This window comes from Motacilla alba, chromosome 1, assembly GCF_015832195.1.
Source record: "Motacilla alba alba isolate MOTALB_02 chromosome 1, Motacilla_alba_V1.0_pri, whole genome shotgun sequence".
Lineage (NCBI taxonomy): Eukaryota > Metazoa > Chordata > Aves > Passeriformes > Motacillidae > Motacilla > Motacilla alba.
The window spans coordinates 24,080,166-24,103,976 of NC_052016.1; the positions used below are offsets into that span (position 1 = coordinate 24,080,166).

Genomic DNA, 23,811 nt, shown 5'->3' on the forward strand with positions numbered 1-23,811 from the left:
CCAATACACTAATTTTTTATTTTTGGATCCCCCCTTAGCTTCCAATTGTGTTAATTTTTCGCCAACCGAATTCCAAAATCTTATGTCATTGACTAAATCAGGGGAGATCTCAGGAAATTGAGTGAACAACCATAAAATTAAATCTTTTAACTCCCGTTTAACAATTTTAACTTCCCTCCCCCCAAGGGTATCCACAACTTGGAAATAAACTCTTTTCTGGGGGACAGAGAGTCTAACACCCATCTCTGCCCCACGAAAACGAAACCTCGAAGTGAAACAGAAAATAACGTGAACTAAAATCCCCAACCGCCAGCCCCGATCCCACCGAGCCCAGGGCGAAACCTCCGACTCGACCGGACGAAACCGGGAGATCGGGCGGGGGAAAGCTAACGAAGGTGGGGAGCTGCAGCTACTCACCCCTGACCAGCGGGGGAATGGGGAAAAACCTCGAGGTCCGCGGCTTCCTCCCGGATCAGCTTCTGGGTGGCGAAGTTGTTGATCCGATCCCCGTCCGGAGCGCCACCCCTAGAACGGGGTCTGCTCACGGAGCGGGGTAGCTTAACGTCCAAGGAGCAACCGACAGTCCACGGAGGGGAGACGAAACTCCCAATGGGGCTGTTGACTCTTGCCGCGGGGTCCGGTGATCTTCTCGGGCCCCACGTTGGGCGCCAAGCTGCCGCGCTGCTGTGTCGATCGCCCTCTACTCCACCGGTAGTGGGGAGGAGGCTGCACCGGCTAGCTGGGAGCACCAAACAGCAGCCTGCAGCGGGGGGCACTACCCCAATGCACCGGGGCGTCAGGGCAGCGCCTTCGGCAGGAGCACAAGCAGCCACGCGGGGAGCGGCGAGAATAGAAGAAGCGGTAGAAAAGAGGGTCTCCACACGAGGATGCAGTCCAGAGGGTTTATTGTAGGACGACCTCTAGGGGAATCCACGAGGGAAGACCAAGAGGAGTGAAAAACAGTGGTATATAAAGGGGGTGGACACAGACATCGATACATTCCATCAACCAATGAGGGAGAACTAAAGAGTGGGGTGACATTAGACTGACATGGACTAAAACCAATGCAACACAGACTGGGGAGGGGCCCGGGGATCCTGTCCAATCACCCTCAGGGAAAGGGAGAACTTTCTGGAAGATTGGGTGTGGTTTCGGGAGATGGACAGGGCCTGGGAGGAGGGGAAAATGTAACCAGTAGGGAAGTTGTCAAGGTAACCGGGGAGGGGACAAGGGCTTGGCAGCTTGCCCAGAACTGGAGGGAACCAACTCAGGGAGAGGGGGAAACCAGGGCTGAACCATCAACATAAACTTGGGGTTACAAACCGGGGGGAATATCATAAACTGGGGAAAAGTAATACAAATGGGGGGAACAATACAAATGGACCCGAACGCGCACCACAACAACAACCAACATTTATGGATGCAGAAAACAGGAGGGTTTTAAGAAAAAATAATCATAAAATACATTTCCACATGTTGGAAACTGGAATCAGGGCTGCTTGAACAAGGGTGGCTTGCACAGACTGAGTTGCAGTCCTGGACCACTTTAGCCTAAAAGAGACTATCAGAAAGATGGAGAGAGACTATTTACAAGGTAGTGTAGTGACAGAAAAAGGGGGAATAGTTTTACACTCACAGAGGGCTGAGTTAGATGACATATTGGGAAGAAATTCTTTGCTGTGAGGGTGGTGAGGCCCTGGCAGAGGTTTCCTGGCAGAGAAGCTTGGAAGTGTTCCAGGCTAAAATGGATGGGGCTTGGAGCCACCTGGTCTAGTGGAAAGAGTTGTAACAAGATAATTTTTAAGGTTCCCTTCAATCCTGGTCATTCTATGAATTTATGTTTCTAAAATCTTTCCAAATGGGTTCCATGAAATTGTTCAATCCTACCTCCGGTAAAAAAAATCCATAAATTCCAGAAGGAATTTACCTTCCGAGCAGTGAGCTAGAAGAGGTATCAACTGCCACTTCAATCCTCTGTCAGTCATGTCATTGCCCTCCAATGTACAGAGCCTAGGCTGTAGGCTGGCAGTGGCTCCTTGGTCAGGACTTACCAACTGTGCTTACCTGGGAAGGTCCAATTAAGGAAGGTTGGGGTAGGAAAGTAAGGCCAGGCTGAGAAGGTCTCCACACAGCTACTCCAAGATGGGGGGTTTCTAGGAATCAGGAAGCACATAAACCTGCAAGGAGAATTGCTTCACTTCTTTAGTGAAACTTGTTGGAGTAGGTGATGCTCAGGGTAAGGTGGGTGGATGTATGAACATGCTGAAGAGAAGTGGGATTTTTCTCTCTTTTGAAAAGGAAAAGGAACTTGGAAATGACACATGATTTTAAGAGATACTGCTTTGGGTTGCTGTGTCTGAAATCTAGAAAAATGCTAAGTTGAGATTTAAGAGCTTATGCAACTATAGTTTTGCCAGTGGTGTGCCCAGCCCAACACTTCAGTCACATCGCCTTCCCCTCAATGCTTCTTTCTCATTTAATGCCCAGAAATTATTGGGGACAACCCAAGGCTCAGGGGAATTGCACAGGCTGATCATCCCAGCATCTCCATGCTTGGCTACAACATAAAAAATGTTGACTTAGCACCAATATTTCACTAACAAAATTTCACTAGAGAGCCAGCCAGTGAAAGCAAGAGGCAGCAGAACATGGGTGCAAGGTGCTGCAGTGGTACATGATCATCATTCACAGGCAGCAGTGCGTGGGTTGTGCTGAGGTGCTGCTGCTCTGCTCATCTCTGACAAATATTGATATATTTAAACATAATCTGGAGTAGAAAAACACAACCAGATGTTGCTGGCTTTTGGGTGACAGGATACCTGATAGCCATTCCCACTTGTCCAAGGACTGACATTTACCTTGTGACACCACCACATCTCCACCCCAGGGGCTTTTCAGAACAGGCCATGCTCTCCACAGCATGTTTATTAACCATCTCTCCACCCTATGCTCCAGCTGCACCAGGGATGATGCTGCCTCTTGGAAACTGGACCCACAGTGGGAGGCATGGCAAACACAGGGTCTGGAGAAGACAAATCACCACTTGACCAGAAAGAAATCGACCCTGAACTCCCAACAAAAGTTCAAATCAGTGTGGTTTGGGGTAATCAGTGCCTTATGAGGACTAAAAGGTCTTTAAGACCCCCCCCCCTCTAGTTGCCCATGTGAGCTTCTGTTTCATTTTGCTCAAAAGAAAGTGTAGGTGCGCTGAGGGACCAGGCTGGACTGGGCTTGGAGCAACATGGTCTAGTGGAGGGCTGTGCCATGGCAAGGGCTTGGAATGAGATGAGCTTTAAGGTCTTTTCCAACCCAAACTATTCTGTGATTCTCTTTCCCCCCTTTTCTTCCCTATCTCTTCTACCTCCTTTCCACAGCAACCCTCTGCTTAGTCTATTTAGGAGCAGGAAGATGTTCATAACCAGGTCTTCTCACAGACTGAGAATGAGAGAAACTCCCAGAGCTCTGGCAGTTGGATTTGCAGTGGGTAGGCTGGAACCCAGATAAGCACCTAGACATGACAGCTCTTTGTCACACCTACAGCAAACCAGCGCAGCAATGCTATTTGCTGAATATTTGATATTTTTGTTGAAATTGAAAGAAATAGGATTAATCTGACAACATCCATCCAGCTCTATCCCCACTAACAATAAAGGGGAAAACAAAGGATCACAGAATTATTTAGGTTAGAAAAGCCCCTGAGATCATCGAGTCATACTGTTCCCCCAACACTGGCAAGCCCACCACTAACCTATGTTACCAAGTGCCACATCAACAAAGCTTCTGAATCTCTCTAGGAATGGGGACTCCACCACTGCCCATGACAGCCTTTGCCAGGGCTGTACAACACTTTTGAGGAAGTAATTTTCCCTCATATCCAACTTGAACCTCCCCTGGCACAACTTGCCATTTGCTTTAAGTCAGAAATCTCCCAAAATGGTCAGTCAGGCCTGTGAACTGTGAGCCAAGGCTGCAGAGCCAGACAGGAAAAAGCAGGGGGACAAAGCAAGTTCCACCATATAAAAGCATTGATGTGACTTGGGATGGGTATTCCAATGACCAGAAAATTTCCATTTGCGATAAACAGCAGGACATGGCAAAATCATTGAGTACTGATTTTATCCTGAGGCAAACAACCTTCCCAACTTGTACATTTGTGTATAAATTACTGCAATGAGGCAACACCACTGTGAACACCTGTGCATTTATGCACGGAGAAGATGCACACTTGTTGTGATCATAGACACACAGATCCATTTTAAACAGATTCCCTGCTATATAAAGAGTGGCTCAACAGTTCCCCTTGACAGATGAAAGGAGGAAATATTCACTGTCAAGCAACACCTGAACAACTCACCAGGCAGAAATGGCTCCAGGTACTTTTTATTACAGTTTTAAAGGATTTGTCAGTGCTGCCATGTGTGTAGGGTGAGAGGAGATGATGATGGGGTGGAATGTGGTGGGATACACACACTCTGTGACAGTCCTAACTTAAAGTATGGCAATTTATAAACCAATGAAAAAGAATACCTTTCCCTGCAATGTGACTTTAATTCATGAATTAATCTTTAGTCTAAATAGGCCAAGTCCTACAGGCTCCAGGGCATTTCTCCTCCAAGAGGTATTTGTCCAAGATTAAGTTTGTGGTCTTTGCAGCAGACAGACACTAGTGTGAGTCAGATGTCAAAGGCTGAAAGTACTTAAGGTTGACAAAGATCACCAAATTCTGCAGTCATATCCCAGAGAGGCAGTCTGAGCACAGTTAATGTCACCATCTCTCACCCCAGTGAGGCAGACAGCCATCAGCAGTACAGCATAAACCATGGCTACAGTGAGGTGCTCCCAGGCCTTCACCTGGCACTCATCATCCCCTGCTTGCTCATGTAACCAGAGTGAACCATGCTCTTTTCCCATGGGCAAGGACTCATGAGAAAAGGAAAGCCATGAGTGTATCAGGGAAAAACATTGGGACACATACTAGTTTTCATGGAGCAACCATGACTTCACTCAGGAATACACTGCTGGTAACACTAGGAGAAGCACAAGCTCTTGGTGGGGGCAGGTCTTGGTGAAAGGGTTTCAAAGAATTTTGGAGAAGGTTAAGCTTACTCTTGGTGCCAAGAGGCACCAAGGAAGATGAGCCTTCAGACAGCATTGACAGAAGAGACTGGGAATTAATTCCCTGGTGCCACTCCCTCCTCAATCCAGTTTCCTGAGGATGGCTAACACCTTCTGCTGTGCTTTCCTGCAGGGTCATGGTTCTCTCCTCTCACCATTGCCATGATCACTCTGGGACTGCAGTGGTCACAGCAAGCTGCCGCCTTCCCGACCATGCCCCTTTCCAGCCTGTTTGCCAACGCTGTGCTGAGGGCACAGCACCTTCACCTCCTGGCTGCCGAGACATACAAGGAGTTTGTAAGTGGTGTGGCCTCTGGTCATCTCCTCCGCTTTAGTTTGATGGCTTCAGGACTGTGTAACAGACACCTTATTGGTGTCTCCTTTGTCCTCTTTTGATGAGGAGAGAGGGTGTAAACAGGATAACACAGGTTATATCCCATCAGACTGGACCCTGTTTCCTCCTCTTAGCCCTCTGCCCCCCTACTGTGATCCTGCTCATTCCCCCTTCTCAGGACTATGGCTGCACAGGATCAGCTGGGACATGGCACAGATATGTGACAAGACTTTACTGTGTTGGTCACCTCTGGCCCTGGGAGAGTCTGAGTGCTCAAAACTATCTAGTTTCTTCTGCTGACAGGAGCTGGCATGAGCTGTCCTTTGGGGTCATTTACTCCTTGGGAGAACCTAGTTTAAATGTGGTTTCTGTTCACCTCAACACCTTGGCTTAGGAAGACCTTTAGGCCCAGTAGCTCTTGTGCCAACACAATATTCCTACCTGCCAACCCTGTCCAAAGGCACCTTGTCATTTATTTCTTGCAAAGAGTAACCATTCATAACAGCTTGGGAAGTGTCTGAGATCTTCTCCAGAACATGGGCAATAGATCTGTGTGTATTTGGGATGTCTCCATAGGAACGCACCTACATTCCAGAGGACCAAAGACACACAAACAAGAATTCCCAGGTAACATTTTGTTACTCGGAAACCATCCCTGCTCCCATGAAGAAGGATGATGCCCAGCAGAAATCAGTAAGTTTTTCCACCCTCAGGGCAAGCACAGACCTGCCTGAAGAGCCCAGCTGTGCTTCACTGCAGGAACAGAGTGTTTTCATATGTGAACACTTGAGTGCTTCATCCCTCTCCTCCCTTTTTGATTACTTGAACCCTGCATAAAGAAAGAAATACTTTTCTGGGCTACACTGTAAATCACATTCCCACCCCAAGCATGAGGAAAAACTATTGTCTGCACAGGACACAGTTCTGGGTGGGTGCTCTTCAGCCAGAAAACTTTGTGTCTGCTGAAGCTCTAGGAGTGGTGGCACATCTCCAAGTGTTCCAGAGGGAGCAGAACATGCTATCCCTGCACAGCTTTGACCCTTTCTTGTCCTAATTTCAGGACATGGAGCTTCTTCAGTTTTCCCTGGTTCTCATCCAGTCCTGGCTGACCCCTGTACAGTACTTAAGCAAGATGTTCACAAACAATCTGGTTTTTGGCACCTCAGACAGAGTGTATGAAAAACTAAAGGACCTGGAAGAAGGGATCCAAGCTCTGATGAGGGTAAGTTGCAGCATGTAGCATGACTATAGAATTGCAGAGATCTCTGAGACAGAGGGCACTCAGCTCTCACAGATCCTTGAGAAATCTCACCACCTTCCACTCTGATGACCAGTGGCATCCTTAGGACTTTGTTTACCTTTAGATAATGAGATCCTGATCTGCACATTGGGTTTCATCACTAGGGAGGATAAGAAAACACAGAACAGATGTTAACACCCATTGCAAAGCGCGACTGCTCAGGAATCAGAACAATTCACACACTAAGTCTTCCCAAACCCAGCAACAAAAAAAATATTCAGTTGTACTAACAGCAAAATAATGTTTGCTACATCTCCATGCAAAATACTTTGAAATGTGGCAAATTTTGTGATGATTCACAACATTTTATAAAAACATCTGTGTGCAGATGGAAATCTGCACTCTGGTGTTTCCCTCATACATCAATACAGCATCCATAGAGCTGAAAGCTCTGGGGTGATCCTCTTCAAGGAAGAACTAATCACAGATTCACAGAATGGTCTGGGTTGGAAGGCACCTTAAAGCTTATCTCGTTCCAACCCCACACTATGGGCAGGGACACCTTGCACTAGACCAGATTGCTCCAAGCCCTGTCCAACTTGGCTTTGAACACTTCCAGGGATGGGATAGCCACAGGTTCTCTGGACAAGCTGTTTTAGAGCCTCACCATCCTCATAGGGAAGAATTTCTTCCTAATACCTAATCTAAATCTCTCCTCTTTTAGTGAGAACCATTCCCCCTTGTCCTGTCTCTATCTGTCCATGTAAAAAGTCACTCTCTACCTTTGCTTTAAGTCCCCCTTATAATTTCCTTTTTGCTTTGTTGGTTTAAATGAAATTTTGTATTATCTGCGAGGACACCTTTTCAGTTATGTGTTTTCTGTAATTAAGTTTATCTGGCAGGCTCACACTGTAGCTAGAGCTCTGAGACCTGCAGCTGTGAGAAATGAGTCTGGAATATTGTTTACATCTTCCAGCATTAAAATTACTCTGAAAGTAAACAGAGAGTTCTGTCCTGTCACTTCAGCAGAAGAAAGTAGGGATAGGTATCAGTAACACATCCAGATTTTTGTGTGGGTGAGAAATTCTTTACTGTGAGGGTGGTGAGGCCACAGCACAGGTTGCCCAGAGAAGCTGTGGCTGCCTATCCCTAAAAGTGTTCAAGACCAGGTTAAATGGGGCTTGGAGCAACCTGGTCTAGCGGAAGGTGTCCTGGCCCATGGCAGGGAGGTTTCAAATGAGATGGTCTTTAAGGTCCCTTCCAACCCAAACCAGTTTGTGGTTTCACGATTCTATGATTTTGGTCCCTGTTTGGTATGTGCTTGGGCATTAGGAAATGGTACACAGAAACCAGCCAAACAATCATATTTCACCCATTTATGGCTCCTTTTCCTTAAGCAAAACTTTCCTGTTTGTGGCAGCTGGTGACCACAGCAGGGCAGGAGGAATGCAGCTCTCAGCTTCAGATGTACATGGCTAGAGTCTGGGTTAGAGCTTTGTTTTCTGGCAAAGGGGGAGAAAAGAGAGAATTATTTGCCTGGTTCTGTCTCCTTGACTGGAGGAGGTACAGAGAAACCCTGCAATTTACTCTTTATTTTAAGACCCCAAAGACACACTCCTCCCTCCCTGCAGCCCTGTGCCCTGCTCCCTTCTCACTGTAGCATCACCCCTGCATCACTGCTCTTTCTGCAAACACACTCAAAAATATGTTTGAAATACTCTTTAAGACTGGAGGGAGAAACCCCTGACCTCATTTAAAGTTCACTAGGAACTATCGCACTGGGCTGTGGAAGATAGTAGAATCACTGAGGTTCAAAAAGACCTCCAAGATCACCAAGTCCAAGACTGATCACTGCCTTGTCAGCCAGACCAGAGGACTGAGTGCCATGTCCAGCCATTCCCTGAACACCTCCAGGGACAGTGACTTCACCACCTCCCTGAGCAGTCCCTTCAAAAGTTTAACAATCCTTTCTGCAAAGAAATTCTTCCTAATGTTCAACCTGAAACACCTCTGGCACGGTTGTGTCCTGTTGTCCTGTCACTTGTTCCCTGGGAACAGAGCCTGACCCCCACCTGACTCCATGCTCCCATCAGGGAGTTATAAGAGAGTGAGAAGGTCCACTCAGAGCCTTCTTTTCTCTAGTCTGAACCTCCCCAGCTACTTCAGTGGCTCCTGGTGCTCCAAACCCTTCCCCAGCTCCGTTCCCTTCTCTGGACATGCTTAAGCACCTCAATGTCTTTCTTGTCAGGAGGGACCCATAACTGCCCCCAGGACTGGAGGTACTCCAGCAGTGCCCAGGACCAGGGGGCTCTTACTGCCCTGGTCCCGCTGAAAACACCATGGCTAATGCAAGCCAGGTGCCATTGGCTTCTTGCCCACCTGGGCACACATGGGCTCATGTTCAGCCACTGGCAACCAATACTCTCAGGGCCATTCCCAGCCACTCTGCCCCAGCCTGGGGCCCTGAGTGAGGTTATTGTGACCCACGTCATTCCCAGGCCCCCACCACCTCCCCCAGCACTTTGCAATCTTCTTGCAGGAGCTGCAGGACCGAAGCCCCCGGGGTCCCCAGATCCTCAAAGCCACTTATGAGAAATTTGACATCCACCTGCGCAGTGAGGACGCACTACTGCAGAACTATGGCTTGCTCTCTTGCTTCAAGAAGGACCTGCACAAAGTGGAGACCTACCTGAAGGTGATGAAGTGCCGGCGCTATGGAGAGGGGAACTGCACCATTTGACACCGGTGACAGCTCCCTTCCTGCTCCAGCCTCTTGCTGACCATGGCTGCCCTACTCCTCTGAAAGAAAACTGGAGAATAAACCTGCTACTGCCAACATGTCTGCTTTTTGGGGTGGGACAGGCTACTGTGAGGGGCTGGGAGGGAGGAGTGGCCAATGGGACAGGGTGGATTTGGGGCTTAGGATGTGTATTTGGGATTAAAGAAGCACATTTGGAGCTTGGGGAGATAGGGGAAGCAGGTTTAGGGGTAGATTTGTACTGGGGAGTAGGTTTGGGACTGTGGCAAGATTTGGAGCTGGGGAGGAATTCGGGAGTAGATTTAGGGCTGAAGTGTGGATTTGAGTCTGAGGAGAATGGATTTGGAACTAGGGGGTGCAGATTTTGAACTGGGATATGGATTTGGTGCTGAGGATAGATTTGGGGAGGTGGGTTTTGGGTTGAAAGGGATAAAGTTGGACCAAAACATGTGGAGCTGGTACTGATGGTTGGATTTAAGGCTTAAAGGAACAGAGTGCAATAAAGAATAAAGTGCAAGAGAAAGTGGAATAGGCTTATATCCCCAAAGAAGGCTTTCCAGAGACATTTGTTTGGAAAAGGTTCTGGGAAAAGGTCCTGCTGTGTTTTATCTTTATTTTTCAGTGTGAAGGTGGTGAAGACCTGTCAAAGGTACTCAGAGAAGCTGTGTTTGCCCCATCTCTGGAAGTGTTCACAGCCAGATTGGATGGGGCTTGGAGGAACCTGGTCTGGTGGAAGGTGTTCCTTCCCAAGGCAGGGGGGTGGAATTGGACAATTCTTCTTAAGCCAGACAATTGTAGGATTCCATGCTGTGGTTCTATAAGTATGAAATGTCTCTTGGTGATGGACATTCCATCCCCAGAGCCCCAGTCCTGCTCCAAACTGTGACCTGAGCACCACCACAGCAATGCCCTAGCTCTGCCTCCTGTGTTACCAGGTGACTACAGGCAGTCGTTCAGACCTGCTCACATGTCCCATGTGTGTTCTGCTCCTTCTGGCCTTGCTACTGGCAGTGGACCCGTGCCCAAGGCACTCCTGGAAGCCCTTCCAGCACCCCTGGTCTCCCCATGGTGTCAGCTGCTGGACTGCTGCTATGCTGGCCTAACCACTGTGCCCTCAGCCACCAGTGGATGGGATCTCACCATCTTGTGAGTACCTGCCTATTGGGATACACAAGACAGATGATGGACTTTGGACCTGGTTAGCATAAGAGATTTGGTAAACAAAATGCCTTGGCAAGAACAGACAGTTTTCAAGATTGCAAGATTAAATCAGACAGGCTTACCAGAAAAGAAAAATTACATCAAGCTCTGCAAGCAAGAGATGTTGTAAAATGTATAAGTTTGTTTATGTGATGATTAACCAAATCCGTGTAGCAAAGCATCGCTAGCCTTCTTAAAATAGTACATAAGCATTTGTACTGCCCAATAAATTCAGATTCTTTAAGCATCTCAAAGTCTTTGATGCACGGACAGACAACCCTTCAACTTGTAAAAGTTGAAAAGAAGGGTATTTATTGCAGCATGCTGGACACGTGGAATAATTTCCAAATGCATGCACGGACTCTTGCTCTCTGTTTATACAGAAAAGGTTTTACATATCCAAGCGGTTTCCAAGGACATATAATACATTATCATTACCTGCCCACTTCGTATTATTATCAGCTGAATATCCATTACGGCTGCGCAACTGTACTCCCTTAACTGGGTCAGTGGGATTTTGAAATGAGGGAGTGGGTGTATGGGAGGAAGAAAGCAGTCTTCCTCATGGTGAACTCTTCATCCATGGCCAGTTGGCAGGACTTTTTGATCTGCTGGAGAGTCCAAGTCTCTCCTACCTGTTTGATTATTCTTAAGGCAAGGTATTTCGATGGTCTCTGCTCCTTCACAATTGCTACATCTATCCCTGTCACTCCTAGCTTCTCTTTCCTAATGTATTTGTTAAGCTTTAACTAAGGTACTTGATTCTTGCCACCTATTATTACTAACTTAACTTCTTAACTAATTTTAAAATCTTAATTAAAATATGCAATCTTCTACTATCCCAATTATATTCCCAGCTGGCCCCTCGACTCATCTACAGTTTTCAGTTATCCTAAATATATTTCCAGCAGCCTCCTGTCTTTAGCAAACTGCCCAATGATTTGTCCTGCTGCCTCTGAAAGGAACATGAAACCATCAAAACCCCTTGCAGGACCATCCAGCTCCTCTGTGAGAACCTGTGCAGCACCAGCACTCCCCAGTGTGGTGGGTGCCCTGATCACAGTGATGTGCACCTCAAATCTGGCCTGTTCCCTCCAGACTGAGGAGATGCTGCAGCATGACCCCCTTTTGTGGGGGTTGCCAGGCAGCCTTGGGCCACCTTGATGGCATCAGTCCAGCCTGGCAGCTCCCAGTCCTGGGGACACTAAACCTGGGCAGTGTCTCTAGAGGAACTTCATCTGTGTGAGGCCTTTCAAACAGCCCAAAGGCCAGTGCAGGCAGCTGCGGTGAGACCTGGGAAGGCTCAGACTTAAAGCCTCCACCTTAAAGACATGTGCTTGCTGCTTGGGGTAAACCTCAGACCCTGTGTTTTGGCAGAAAGGTTCTTGAGACTCTGAGTCACTGATCTGCTCTCTTGGAGTTTTACAGCTCACACAGGTTCTCTGGCATAGACATAGGGAAAAATAAGGGAAGCAGTATAGTCTGGAAAACTCCAAAAAAAACCTCAAGAAACTCATGGTGTTGAATGTCAGACCTAAAGAGCCCTTGCTTGAGAGACCATGGAACCATAATGTTTGCAGTTGCCTTGAAATGGACTAGTAACAACAGTGACCTCAGCAGCCAGAAAGATTCCAGGGCAAATTCTTATTCCTCTAAGCACCAGTCTAGGCAGGAAAGCAACACCATAAAGGAACTGATGGTGATGCTGCACAGCATTCAGAACATGGGCTAGACCAGAGACATAGGTAAAAGGAAACTCTATTTCATAGCAGAGCTGCTAGCAGTTGAGCTCAAGAACAAGCTGTGTGATACTCAAAGCCTCGTGACTGTGAGAAGCATTGTCTCACAGCAACTACTGCCTGCCAGTCAGAGGGTGCACAAGGTCCTGGCACTAAAGGAAAAGACAACCAGAGGCAGGCAGCAAAACCAGCATGACTCTGGTTTGAACTGGCAAGTACCAAGCCCCTGGGAAATAGATGGTGGGTTAAACCCCACTGGCCATGATGCTGCCTTCAGACATCGAGATGCAAAAGAAGCCCCAGCTCACAGACAGAAGTATGTTCAGATTCACAAGCTCAAGCGGAGGGACACCAGGGATAAGGTTAGACATAACCCTTTTTCCTATGAGGTGTTAGGCAATGTCAAAATAGAGAAGAGCCCAAACCAAAAGAAACCAATGCTAAGCATGCAATAAACAGAAACTTGGATTTTCTCTCTAACCTGTTGCTTAACACCTGCAACACTGCAAGGAACATGGGAGAGGACGCTGCTGAAAAAGAGCATTCCTCTCCTGGGTGTGTACTGGAAGCAACAAAAGGAAGAGTCCTAGCTTCCTAGTAAAGCAGGTAGCTCCAACAGCCCAGATGGCATGCTGGTTCCAGAAGAGATCGTTGAAGAGGTCATTGAAGACATGGTTGATCATGACCTACACTTGCTGTTGCCAGACCCTTTGGATGTTCATCGCCCACATGGTAAGAGTACTGATGAAGCACTGCAGCCTGCCTGAACTTCACCTGGCCTGTGCAAAGATGATCTTGAAGACTAGGCTGCTTGCAAAGCTGCTCAGCAAGAGGCAAGAAAACCAGGGAGTCTCTGCTCTCGTGGACCAGTGTCTTCAGCAAGGGAACATTTTCAATTACATGGCCTTGGACAAGGGCAGGGAACCTGCAGGAGAGGCAGAAGAGATACTGGGCACAGCTCAATGTGTCCTTCTGGACAATGTGCAATGGAAGGAGGAAGTTTCTCTTTCCTCCTGATTTTCTTTCTTTTTCTCCTGGAAGAATCCAGAGCTTCACCTCTCTATTTTGGTCAAAATGATGTGTTTCAGCTGCCTGATTCTGATGTGTTTGTAACCCATGTAAGCCAATTACTCATTTGACAGCTGTCAGTCAAGTCTTGTAGCATTATGCCCAGTTGAAGAGCCCCTGGCTGCAACTGTGGATGCCTGTGAACATTCTGGGTGAAGTTTTGCTAACCCTGGAACTTGTGGCAACACCCACAGCCCCAGCTCAGTAGGGTTCAGCCTGCTTGGAAGGAGCTTGTTGTGGCATCTGTCCTGACTGCACATCTCTGCTTTGCTCTCCTGCCTTCAGCCATGCAGCAATGATAACAGGAGAGCTCTGAGAATTCTGGTCATTCCAGAGGCAGGGAAAAGTAGGTAAATTGGGAAGGGAGGATGGGCTTTCTGAAAACATGGCTCCTGGAACGGCTGCCACAGACTTGTATAGAATAGGGTGGGTTGGAAGAAGAACCTTTTGGCTTCCCTTGTTTTGCAGAGTCTGACAAGAAAAGGCTCATGTTTTAAGTCTCTCTCCCTCCCCAGGCATGCTGTCCAGATGCTGCAGATGTTTTCCAGCCACAAAGCATAGGGAAATCATGGTGCTTTCCAAGGTTCTCACCCAAAATGTTCAAGGGTATTTCCTTCGCTTGAAATTAACATAATGTTCATTACTTGCTATAATGGTCAAGCATCCAGGATAAATGATGGGACGAGCCAGGGAGGAGACATTAAAGAGGTTGAAGAAGTGAAGGAAAAGTAAATGTAATGGCAGCAATACCCATGCTTGTTCTCCAGCTCTTGTTCTGATATAAGAAGTGCTGGGACTTTCCTTGGATGCTATTTTCTTGACTGTCACTTCCTTTCTTTTGCTTCACAGAAACTCAGGGAAACAGCAACAGTGAGGGTATATCACCACCCAAAGACAAGATGCCTTAGCCCAGTCACTCCACTGGACCATAAGGAGGATGCTGTGAACAACCATGTCCTGGGGACACACCCTTAGTTATTTCAGCCTTTTCATCATCCTTAGGGACAATGTATCCCCCTGCATCCAATTATTCTGTTAGGGTTAGGGTTTCCCTGTGCTTGGTGAGAACAACCCCCATATCCATCAGAGTCCTCATAGGCCTCACAGACCCCATAGATCCAGGGTTTCTTCTCCTGGGGATTCCTCCTTGCTTTTGAAGGCTCTCACACCAATCTGTTATTTTTTTTTCTTGCACAATTAAATTATTTCAAGGATCCAGATGTTTGAGAGTGTGCTGTGGGAAACCAGGAGTTGAGCCAGTAAGGAAACCCAGTCTGACTGTGTGAGTGTAGAAGGTGGAGCTGCCAAGGGGCCTTGGTGCCAGCTCAGGTGGTGTGAGAGTGACTGCCAGAGTGGGTCCAGGATGGTCCAACATGGAAGTTTCCTCAACAGTCTGCTGACTCAGATGGGACCCTAGGCCACTACCTTTGGAGTCTCTTCTCTAAACACCTGACTCCCAGAACCACATGAGTTCACCTTGTAACTTTGGAGCATGAAGGAGCCAAAGGATCCATGTTAAAATTTCCTGAGCTGATTCCATCTGAATTACAAATGTCTGCTACTATATTTATCTAGTGATTTTGGTCTCTCTGTTGGTGCAGTGGGTGAAATAGCTGGAGTGAGCTGAGTATGAGTGCTCAGCCTGATCACTGTAAAACAGAAAGAAGCCCTCCCAGGGCCTGCAGGGCCTTGGATCCCCCCATAAGGCAGGCAGGACTTTGGGGTCTCTTGCAAATTATTGAGGGGGCTGGGGTCCCCCATAAGGCTTGCAAGGGAGCTTTGTTGGTTTGGAGCTTCTTGTAAGGTATGCAGGGAGCACATCCATGGCAGGTCTGCATGGTGAAGAGCCCGTGACCTGCCATTCCTTTTGGGAGTATTACGAAGTGAGGACTTAACTGAGAGAAAAGATTGATAAAGGAACTGTTTAAGTATTTGAAAAGATTAAGTGGGAAAATATTTAAAATCTTCTGATAGGCTGTGCATGCTATGAATGATAGATAGGGTTTTAAGGTATGGTGATTAAAAAACAACAGCCTTGAAAGTGAGGCATCTTCAAATTTCTTTTGCAATCGTCAAATATGCAATTGATGCACAGATGGTCCATGTCTCTGGAGACAATGAACTTCCACTGAAGGAACTGCTTACTCTGGGTTGCTACTATGTGCTCTTGTGTGGGGTCTCGTGCCCCGGATTGGGGTGACCCCAAAGATGGAAAAGTCTCTCCTCCAACCCGTGCCTTCAAAGAAAGACTCGGTAGTCCTCTGTTGTCCGCTCTCAAGGTTGTTTATTGTTGGTTATCTAAAAGATTCTTCTCCCTGAACTGCTGTGGCCCGTTCAGCAGGTCACACAAAGGCACACTGCCCTCCCAGGGGGCTGGTGCCATCTTTTATATCATATATTACGTACTACATGTTTATACTTTTTCCCCAATACCTACTATCTATATTGAATAGTGACTTTCTACACTAATCCAATCTGTGAGTGCCAACATCACCAAAGACATGGAGGTTAGGAAGGAGAAAGAAAGAGGACAGGGCACACCCAAATCCCTCCATCTTTGAACCCCTGACCCCCATGTACAAAACTTGGACCCCTGCGTACAAAGCTTAAAACCCCCCTGTACAGCACTCAAAAATCCTTCCTTTCACTTCGTGACTACTTCTACTACAATGCCTAAACTTGTGTGTGTGGCTTGTCATTCTTCCTACAGAGTTGGTAATTTGCTCCATGGGCTAAGATCAAAACCCCACGTGTCTTTGGCTGCATGCCAGGGTCTCAGAGCCCCCTGCCAGCGGCTCAGGCCATCCAGGGCACCCAGAGGGATGTCCCGGGTTCCGACATCTCCCCCTTCTCTTTGCACCAAAAACACATTTTTGGCAGCCTTATTCATGGCCTGCCACATGCACTGAAGAATGCATAGCTGAATGAGCAGAAGAATTACAAGCCCTATCAAAATGTAAAACTATCATCTAACAAAAGTTCTATAATATCTCTGATTCCCACACACATGCAGAAACCCAAAGTCTGCAATCTTCTGTGGACTGGTGAAGCAGAAGGTTTGGAATCTCTGTGCAGTCCACACCTGTGTGTCTTCTTCTCTGCTTGTCAAGTGCTCAGCGTTTTCTTGCACTTGATGGAGCTTCACATTCTTCACTGAAATCCACCTGGACTTTGTACCTGTTAAAACACAAACAAATCCACGTCCCCGCAGGGACTGGAGGATCCTCTCAAAATCCCAGAGGTGAAGAATGGGTCTTGATGTGAAAGTGAAACCTTGATCTGTTCTGTTTTGCAAAATTGCATAGAGAAATGTAATATAACAGTAATTAGAAATCAACCAAATAACACAGATTTTCAATAACACATTTGAAATCACACAATTATCTAGCACTACAACATTGGACTGTCATCCCAGAGTCTGCGACAGCTGATGAACCTTAAAACAACAGAAGATTGAAGAAATCATGTCCGGATTCATGTTTCTCCAAGCGCCCTTTGAAAACAAGCTCAGCTGTCATATATGGTCAAATTGCCAAGTCAAAAGGACTTGAGTACTCTTTGATGCAGAAAACTTCTGGCTTGATTGTCAATCACTCCATCCAAGTAGAGCTAAAGCTTGGCCAGAGCTTGAACACTAATTGGTGGGTATCACTCAACACATTCTAAAACAAGACTCCTTAAAAACAACAGTTATGAATAAAAACCTTAGGATTAGAAACCATTCACACCATGAAATAACAGGATAGGGATTCTTCAAATACAACAAACCTCTTCTTCAGAGATCTGAATTTGGTCACAGTCAGGATTGTGAACCTGGATCTGGACACTGAGAGTGGAAGAAGTTCAGCTGAATGAAAGACTGACTACCTAATTGAAATCCGAAAAACCAAGAACTTAATGTTACAACTGAACTCTCTGCTGAAGTACTTCTGTAATAATGAGTGAAGAAAGCCATGAGACTGGCAATCTGGATAGAAAAACCCAAGAACATATGAGTAGTTAAGAAATCAAAAGTCAGGATCCTGAAGAGACACGTGTCTTGCAGATGATCACGAAAGAGGTAAAAGATGATCACACAAAGACATGAAAGCTGGCTGTAAATACTATAACAATGCCTTAATAATAATTCTTATCACAAAAATCTTGGAATTCTCATTATAGAATCAACTTATTAATAGGAAGCATTTGAAGAGACAACCTTTTTAAAGCATTATATAACATCAACAACCATCATTATTTATCATTATTACTTATAAAAATTAAAAGTAACAAAGGTTACAAACTCAATACCAACAATCCCTAAAACTCTGAACCATTGGGAAATCAGCTGATGACCCCACAGACTCTTTATATGATGTTTTGTCTCCCTAGGAAGCATTTTTCACAGTAGAAGAGTAATAAAAACCCAAGAAATGACTGATATGAAAAGACCCGTTTAGAAATTCAACTCATATAAAACTGGAGCATGGAGCTCTGCACTTGTAGCATTGTCCATGTCTTCTGCATCTGAATCATGGTCCTCTGGCAAATGCTGTTGCCATCACTTCTGTGGAACCTGCCTGTGGAAGAATTTAATTGCCCCACATAACATCTGCTGCATTTTTTCTGGAATTGACCCTGTTGAAAAACTGGATAAAACATTGTGAAAATTCTCAGAAGTTTCTCATCCTGCCCTTGGAAAAGTTTCCAGACCTGTTTTTCCCCAAAAGCCCGCCTGGATTGCTACGATGTGCTGGCTGCTGTGGTTGCCTAGCAGCTTTGACAGAGTGGTGCCTTGAAGGACATCTCCACCCTGACCACAGCCCCTCTCTGCCTGTGCCTGACACCCACGCTGCCCGGATCCCACTCGGGGTCTGCCGTGTCTGTCCTGCTTTGCTGCCCACTGGGATCTGCCTCCCCTGGCCCCATGCCAATGTCCACAACCCGAGTGCGCGATTCCCGTCCCGTCTGTGCCCGTTTCATGTCATGCCCTTTCCCAACTTGGCCTCCGGGTTTCGCTTCACCAACACGTGCACGCACACTGGCGCTGCCGCTCCTGGACAAGCATCTGCCGCGGTTCTGTGCCCTGTCTCAGTAGGCTGCCTTGCCAGCACCACCGCTGCAGTGTGGGAGCGGTCTCCCTGTGTTGTGATGCACTAGATTGTTATTTGGATACTGCACTGGGTGTTGTGTTATACAAATGCTTCCCCCCTTTCCTCAGATGGTGTATCCCTCGGATAAGGTGGTTTGTCCCTTGAAGCCCCTCCCTTCGCCCCTCCCCACTGGTGTGGCTTTCCGTCTCCACCTCCCATTCCGCGGGTATAAATGTCCCTTGAGTTTGGAGTTTTCGCTCTCTTCTTCACCTGGAAACCCTACGATGCAGATGTCCCCTTCCAGCTAATAAACAGGACATCAGAACCACGTGGAGAAAGAGCGCTTCTCGTCCTTTACTTCGTCCATGTAGGATCCGTGCGGGCGTAAATCCTAAGCTAGCCGGGGGGATTTACAGCCCGAAACCCACGCGTTCCTTCAGGTGGCGCCCAACGTGTTTTCGACTCCCACTTCGGTCAGAGACGACACGCAGGAGCTGGTAATTCACACGCGTGGATTATATTAGCTTTTTGGACTTTCACCTTCCTCTGCCTTTCTTCGTCACGTTTTTGTTGGCAAGGACGTCAGAGGGTGAAATCGGGACCCTGTCGCAACCCACGACAAGCCGATTTCCGACGAAGACTTCTTTTTAGCTGTTCCAGCCATCCACTGTCCCCAGGAGGGGTGAGTATATCCCCTTGCATTGTAGGGGGACCCCGGGGGAGCCCTCAGAGTGTGGGGGTGAGCTCCCGGTGCAGGGAAGGGTCCGGCCCCGATAGTCGGGGTTTGTGAGTGTCCCGTGGGTCTCTCCTCGCGGGCAGAGCGGCTCCGGCACTGCGGCAGGGTCCGTGCGTTGTCCTGGGAGCTGCGTGCTTCCATCGGTCGGGTCCCCGTGGTGCGCGGCTCTGAGAAGCGGCGGGTTAGTTTCGCGGTTCCCAGAAGCGGCGCGGGCGGGTTTCAGCGCGGCAGCGGCGCGGGCGGTGGCAGGGTAGCTGCGGCTCGTGTTTCTGCTGTGAGCAAGCACGCTCAGACAGCGGGGGGACCCGGCGAGCGGCGCGGGCGGCTCCGAGCTCCCGCGTGGCAGCCACGTGGCGCGGGGCGGCCGGCAGCTGCCGCCCGCGGCTTTAAACCCGCACGGTTCGCACGCAAGCAGTTTCGTCTCTCCCCCGGAGAGAACGGGGGGGGGAGGCTGCCCGGATTCTTTCTCGGATTGGCTGTGGACTCAGTGCTTTCAATTCTTGTTAGCGCTTGCTTTTTAGAAGGTGGATTACAGTGTTGCAAAAGCCAGTTAACATCAAAATGGGTGCTAAGCTTTCTGCAACACAGAGAGGCATTTATTCCCTAGTTTTAGATACCCTAAGTAGTAGAAACGTTAAAGTTTCAAAAGCAGTTTTAAAACGGTTTGTTCGCTGGATTTCTTTTCATGTCCCTCAACTTTCCCAGCAAAATACCGACTCCATCTCTGCCTGGGACAAAATAGGAGCCTTGTTAACTGTAAAAGCAGAACAGGGTGATACAACTGTGTCTAAGTTTTTTCCTGTGTTCCTCTTAATTCGGAAAGAAATCCTAAAGAGGGATTTGAAAGGACAGCCCGAGCAAATCTCCCCTCCCGCAGCTTCCCCTACCCTTCCTCCCAAACCCTCTGCCCCCGAACTGAGAGAGTCGAGCGAGGCATGCCGGCAAACACAGGGTACCTGGCACTGCCACTGTTCCCCTGGCGTCCCTCGCTCCCCTCAGTACCCTGGCTCTGCTAGCTGTGCGCAGGCTGACAGAGCACCTTCCCCGCACCCCTCCAACCTGATTCCTGTTACCCCAATATCGCAGGCTGACCCCCCCCATCCCCAAAATGGCTACGACCACATCGTTGGCATCCCAGATACTGCCGACCGCGTGGTCAAAGCCTAACATGGCGGCATCCACGTGTTTGAGCCTTCAGTCTGTCCTTCCTCTTCCCACAATCCCTTTCGCCCACCTGTCCCCTCCCCCAACCCCTTCCGGTCTCACAACCCCTTTCTTCCCTCAGACGCTCCTCCCCCTCCCTCCATGCCCCCGCCCCTCATGATGTCACACTGTAACCCCGCCTCTGGTTCCCACGGTTACCCCGCCCCCCTCCCTGTTCCTGTTTCCCACGCCCCCTTGCCCGGGTCCCCAGACAGTGGGGCCGAGGGATGGGGGGGTGGGGCCGGGGGCTGGGGGGGTGGGGCCCTGCCTGGCCCCCACGGGGGTGGGGCAGGGGGAGGGCACGTCCCTCCTTCCGGTTACCAGGGCGCCGGGGTGGGTGGGGCAGGGGTAGGGGGGGTACCCTCTACCAGTCCCCAAGGGAGTGGGGTGGGGGGTCAACCCCTGCCTGCTTCCCAGGGCGGTGCAGCTGGGGGGAGAGTTACTCCCTCATCTGGTCCCCATGAGGGTGTAGCCGAAACAAAAAAACCTGGCATTCAAACCCGGGAAGAAGTGATTCCCTTAGTAGCTCCGGTCCAATACAATGGTGGTAGGGCTAGTCCTAGGACCTACCAACCCTTCTCATACCAGACAAAACGTGAACTATGTAAAACCCAATTAGAATTTGGGAGACATAGTGAAATCTTTAAAAGCATGATGAAGGCTACATTAACATCCCTTGAATTTGTCCCTACCGATCTCCTAGATCTTTTCCGGTGCTTGCTTACCCAGTCAGAGTTTGATCTATGGGAAGGCTCCTGGAAGAGATCTTTAAGGGATCTCTTGGAGGAACTTAAACAAAACCCACAAGATGCCAAAGATTTAGAAAATAATCCCCTCACCTTTGAACATCTGTGTGGCGAGGGGGATTGGTCTAAGCCCGAGGATCAAGCTCGGGTGTTGTCAAAATCCATTCTAGGTAAGATTTCAAAGGCTGCAGGTAAAGCTTTTAACCAGTTACCAACCGTTGAATCTAAAGGTAGTTTTCTTGACATTAAAAAGTCTCCTTCAGAAAGTTTCTTGCAGTTTGTTGACCAACTTCGTGCTCAGGTTGAAAGACAAGTTCAGGACCCCAAGACACAAGTAGAGATGGTGAAAGAGCTGGCACAGAGGAATGCCAATGAGGTCTGCAGCAGGGTGCTCCTAGGACTGCCTCTCAACCCTCCACCTACACTGGCAGAGATGATTGAAGCATGTGCCAGGAAAGCGGAACTGTTTGCTGCACGAGAGCCGTGGTCAAAGCCTGCAATCCCAGAGACTGTGGCACCTGTTTCTCCAGAAGTCATGAGGACACAGATGTCACCAGAGCAGCTTCAACACATCATCTGCTTCATATGCAAAAAACCTGGACACTTTGCCCAAAATTGCCCACAAAACCAGCAACAAAAGACACCATTTACTCCAAAAAACCAGGACACTAGCGCGGCACCCCTGCCCCGTGCTACGACATAAATGCAGCAGGCTTCCCTGAGAGGAAAACCTCCCCCAAAGCAGAAAAGGGGGAGACAGGGAAGCGGGATGCGGGGAAACTAAATAACAGTGTACAGGATAAAATCTGTCAGCCTCACAAGTGTTTCAAGCTTGTAACCACCAAAGCTTTTGTTTTTAGGTCTACCCAGTGGACGGTCATTGGAGTGGACCTGCCAGAGGGCTTGCCGGGCTTGACAAAAGATCACCCGAGACTGGACAGTGAGTACTTTGTTATTGGGGACACAGCACACACACCCATGGAGATTGAGGTGGCTCCCATGACCATCAAGGGGGACATACCCAATCTCATTCTTCTAGCGCGCTGTACACAGTCACCCTTCCATTTGGCCAAGGGGCAAATCATTGCCCAGGCCATTCCTGTTCCTGCAGAAATATCAGTAGATGACAAGGCCCCAGGTGTATACTGGGCGGAAGTGGTTGGTGAGGACAAACCCATTATGGGATGCAACCTGATGCGTGGAGAAGAACATCTCCACGTGGAAGGGCTGCTAGACACAGGGGCAGATGTGACAATCATACCTGAAAGGTTGTGGCCGTCACATTGGGATTTGCAGCCCGTGGCTGGTAGAATCCAAGGTGTAGGAGGAGTCACATTGGCAAAAATATCAAAAAGCATCTTGCAAATTGAGGGACCGGACGGAAGATTGGCCAGTGTCCGCCCGTTTGTCACTGACTATAAAGCTCCCTTGTGGGGTAGAGACACCATGTCGCAATGGGGGGTCAAATTAGTCATCCCTAAAAGCCCCCAGGATTTTTAGAGGCGGCCACTGTGGAGCACCCTGCCCACAAGTTAACATGGCTGGATAATAATCCAGTCTGGGTACATCAGTGGCCGCTCAGTAAGGAAAAGCTGAAGGCGCTCGAGGAGCTTGTGAAAGAACAATTGGCTAAAGGACGCATTGAAGAGACAACTAGCCCATGGAATTCCTCGGTATTCGTAATAAAAAAGCCGGGGAAGGATAAGTGGCGGCTCCTCCATGATCTAAGAGAAATAATCAAGGTTATTGAAGACATGGGGTCTCTACAACCAGGGATGCCCTCCCCAACCATGCTCCCCCAAAATTGGAAATTGGTTGTCATAGACATAAAGGACTGTTTTTTCCATATTCCCCTACACCCGGAAGATGCACCACGGTTTGCCTTCTCGGTTCCTACCATCAATCGAGAAGCCCCAATGAAGCGCTACCACCGGAAAGTATTGCCTCAAGGCATGAAATGCTCTCCTTCCATCTGCCAGTGGTATGTGGCTTCATTGCTGTCCCCAGTGCGCGCTCAAAAAAGGAAGGCAATCATCCTACGCTACATGGATGATGTGCTTGTGTGTGCCCCTGATGACATAATACTCCAAGACACACTTGACCTAGTGGTTAATGTTTTAACCTCTGCTGGATTCCAGCTGCAGGAAAGCAAGGTTCAGAGGATGCCACCTTGGAAGTACCTGGGCCTGGACATCACTGCGCGGACTGTTGTTCCGCAGAAATTGGAAATCATGAATGATCCCAAAACCCTAGCAGATCTCCATTCCCTGTGTGGGTCTTTGAACTGGGTCAGGCCTTGGCTAGGCCTCACCAATGAGGACCTAGCTCCCCTTCTCAATTTACTGAAAGGGGAGAGAGACCTAGCTTCTCCCAGGGAACTGACCCCAGAGGCAAAAACCGCTCTCCAAAAGGTGCAGAAAGCTTTGGCTGAGAGGCAGGCTCATTGTTATCGGCCCGAGCTGCCTTTCAAATTCATTGTTTTAGGGAAGTTACCACACATACATGGGTTAATATTCCAGTGGTCTGAGGGGCAGAGTGATTCGCTTCTAATCATAGAGTGGGTTTTTCTCTCCCTTCAGCGATCCAAAACCATCACACAG

General features: G+C 48.3%; 1 protein-coding gene across 1 annotated transcript; it reads left to right on the forward strand.

Annotated features, from left to right (window-relative positions):
• The first annotated feature begins 4,307 nt into the window (after positions 1-4,307).
• On the forward strand, positions 4,308-9,527 carry LOC119702840 (somatotropin-like). Its single transcript, XM_038141474.1, has 5 exons — positions 4,308-4,373; positions 5,249-5,412; positions 6,026-6,142; positions 6,510-6,671; positions 9,229-9,527. Exons 1-5 carry the CDS (start codon positions 4,364-4,366, stop codon positions 9,427-9,429), a joined length of 654 nt encoding a protein of 217 aa, XP_037997402.1. The 5' UTR covers positions 4,308-4,363; the 3' UTR covers positions 9,430-9,527.
• Positions 9,528-23,811: the final 14,284 nt, after the last annotated feature.

Bases quoted from the DNA above. Each gene is read 5' to 3' on its own strand.
- LOC119702840 (XM_038141474.1), top strand. The intron at 5,413-6,025 runs GTAAGTGGTGTG...ATGTCTCCATAG, and splicing joins CCGAGACATACAAGGAGTTT to GAACGCACCTACATTCCAGA. The intron at 6,143-6,509 runs GTAAGTTTTTCC...TCCTAATTTCAG, and splicing joins ATGATGCCCAGCAGAAATCA to GACATGGAGCTTCTTCAGTT.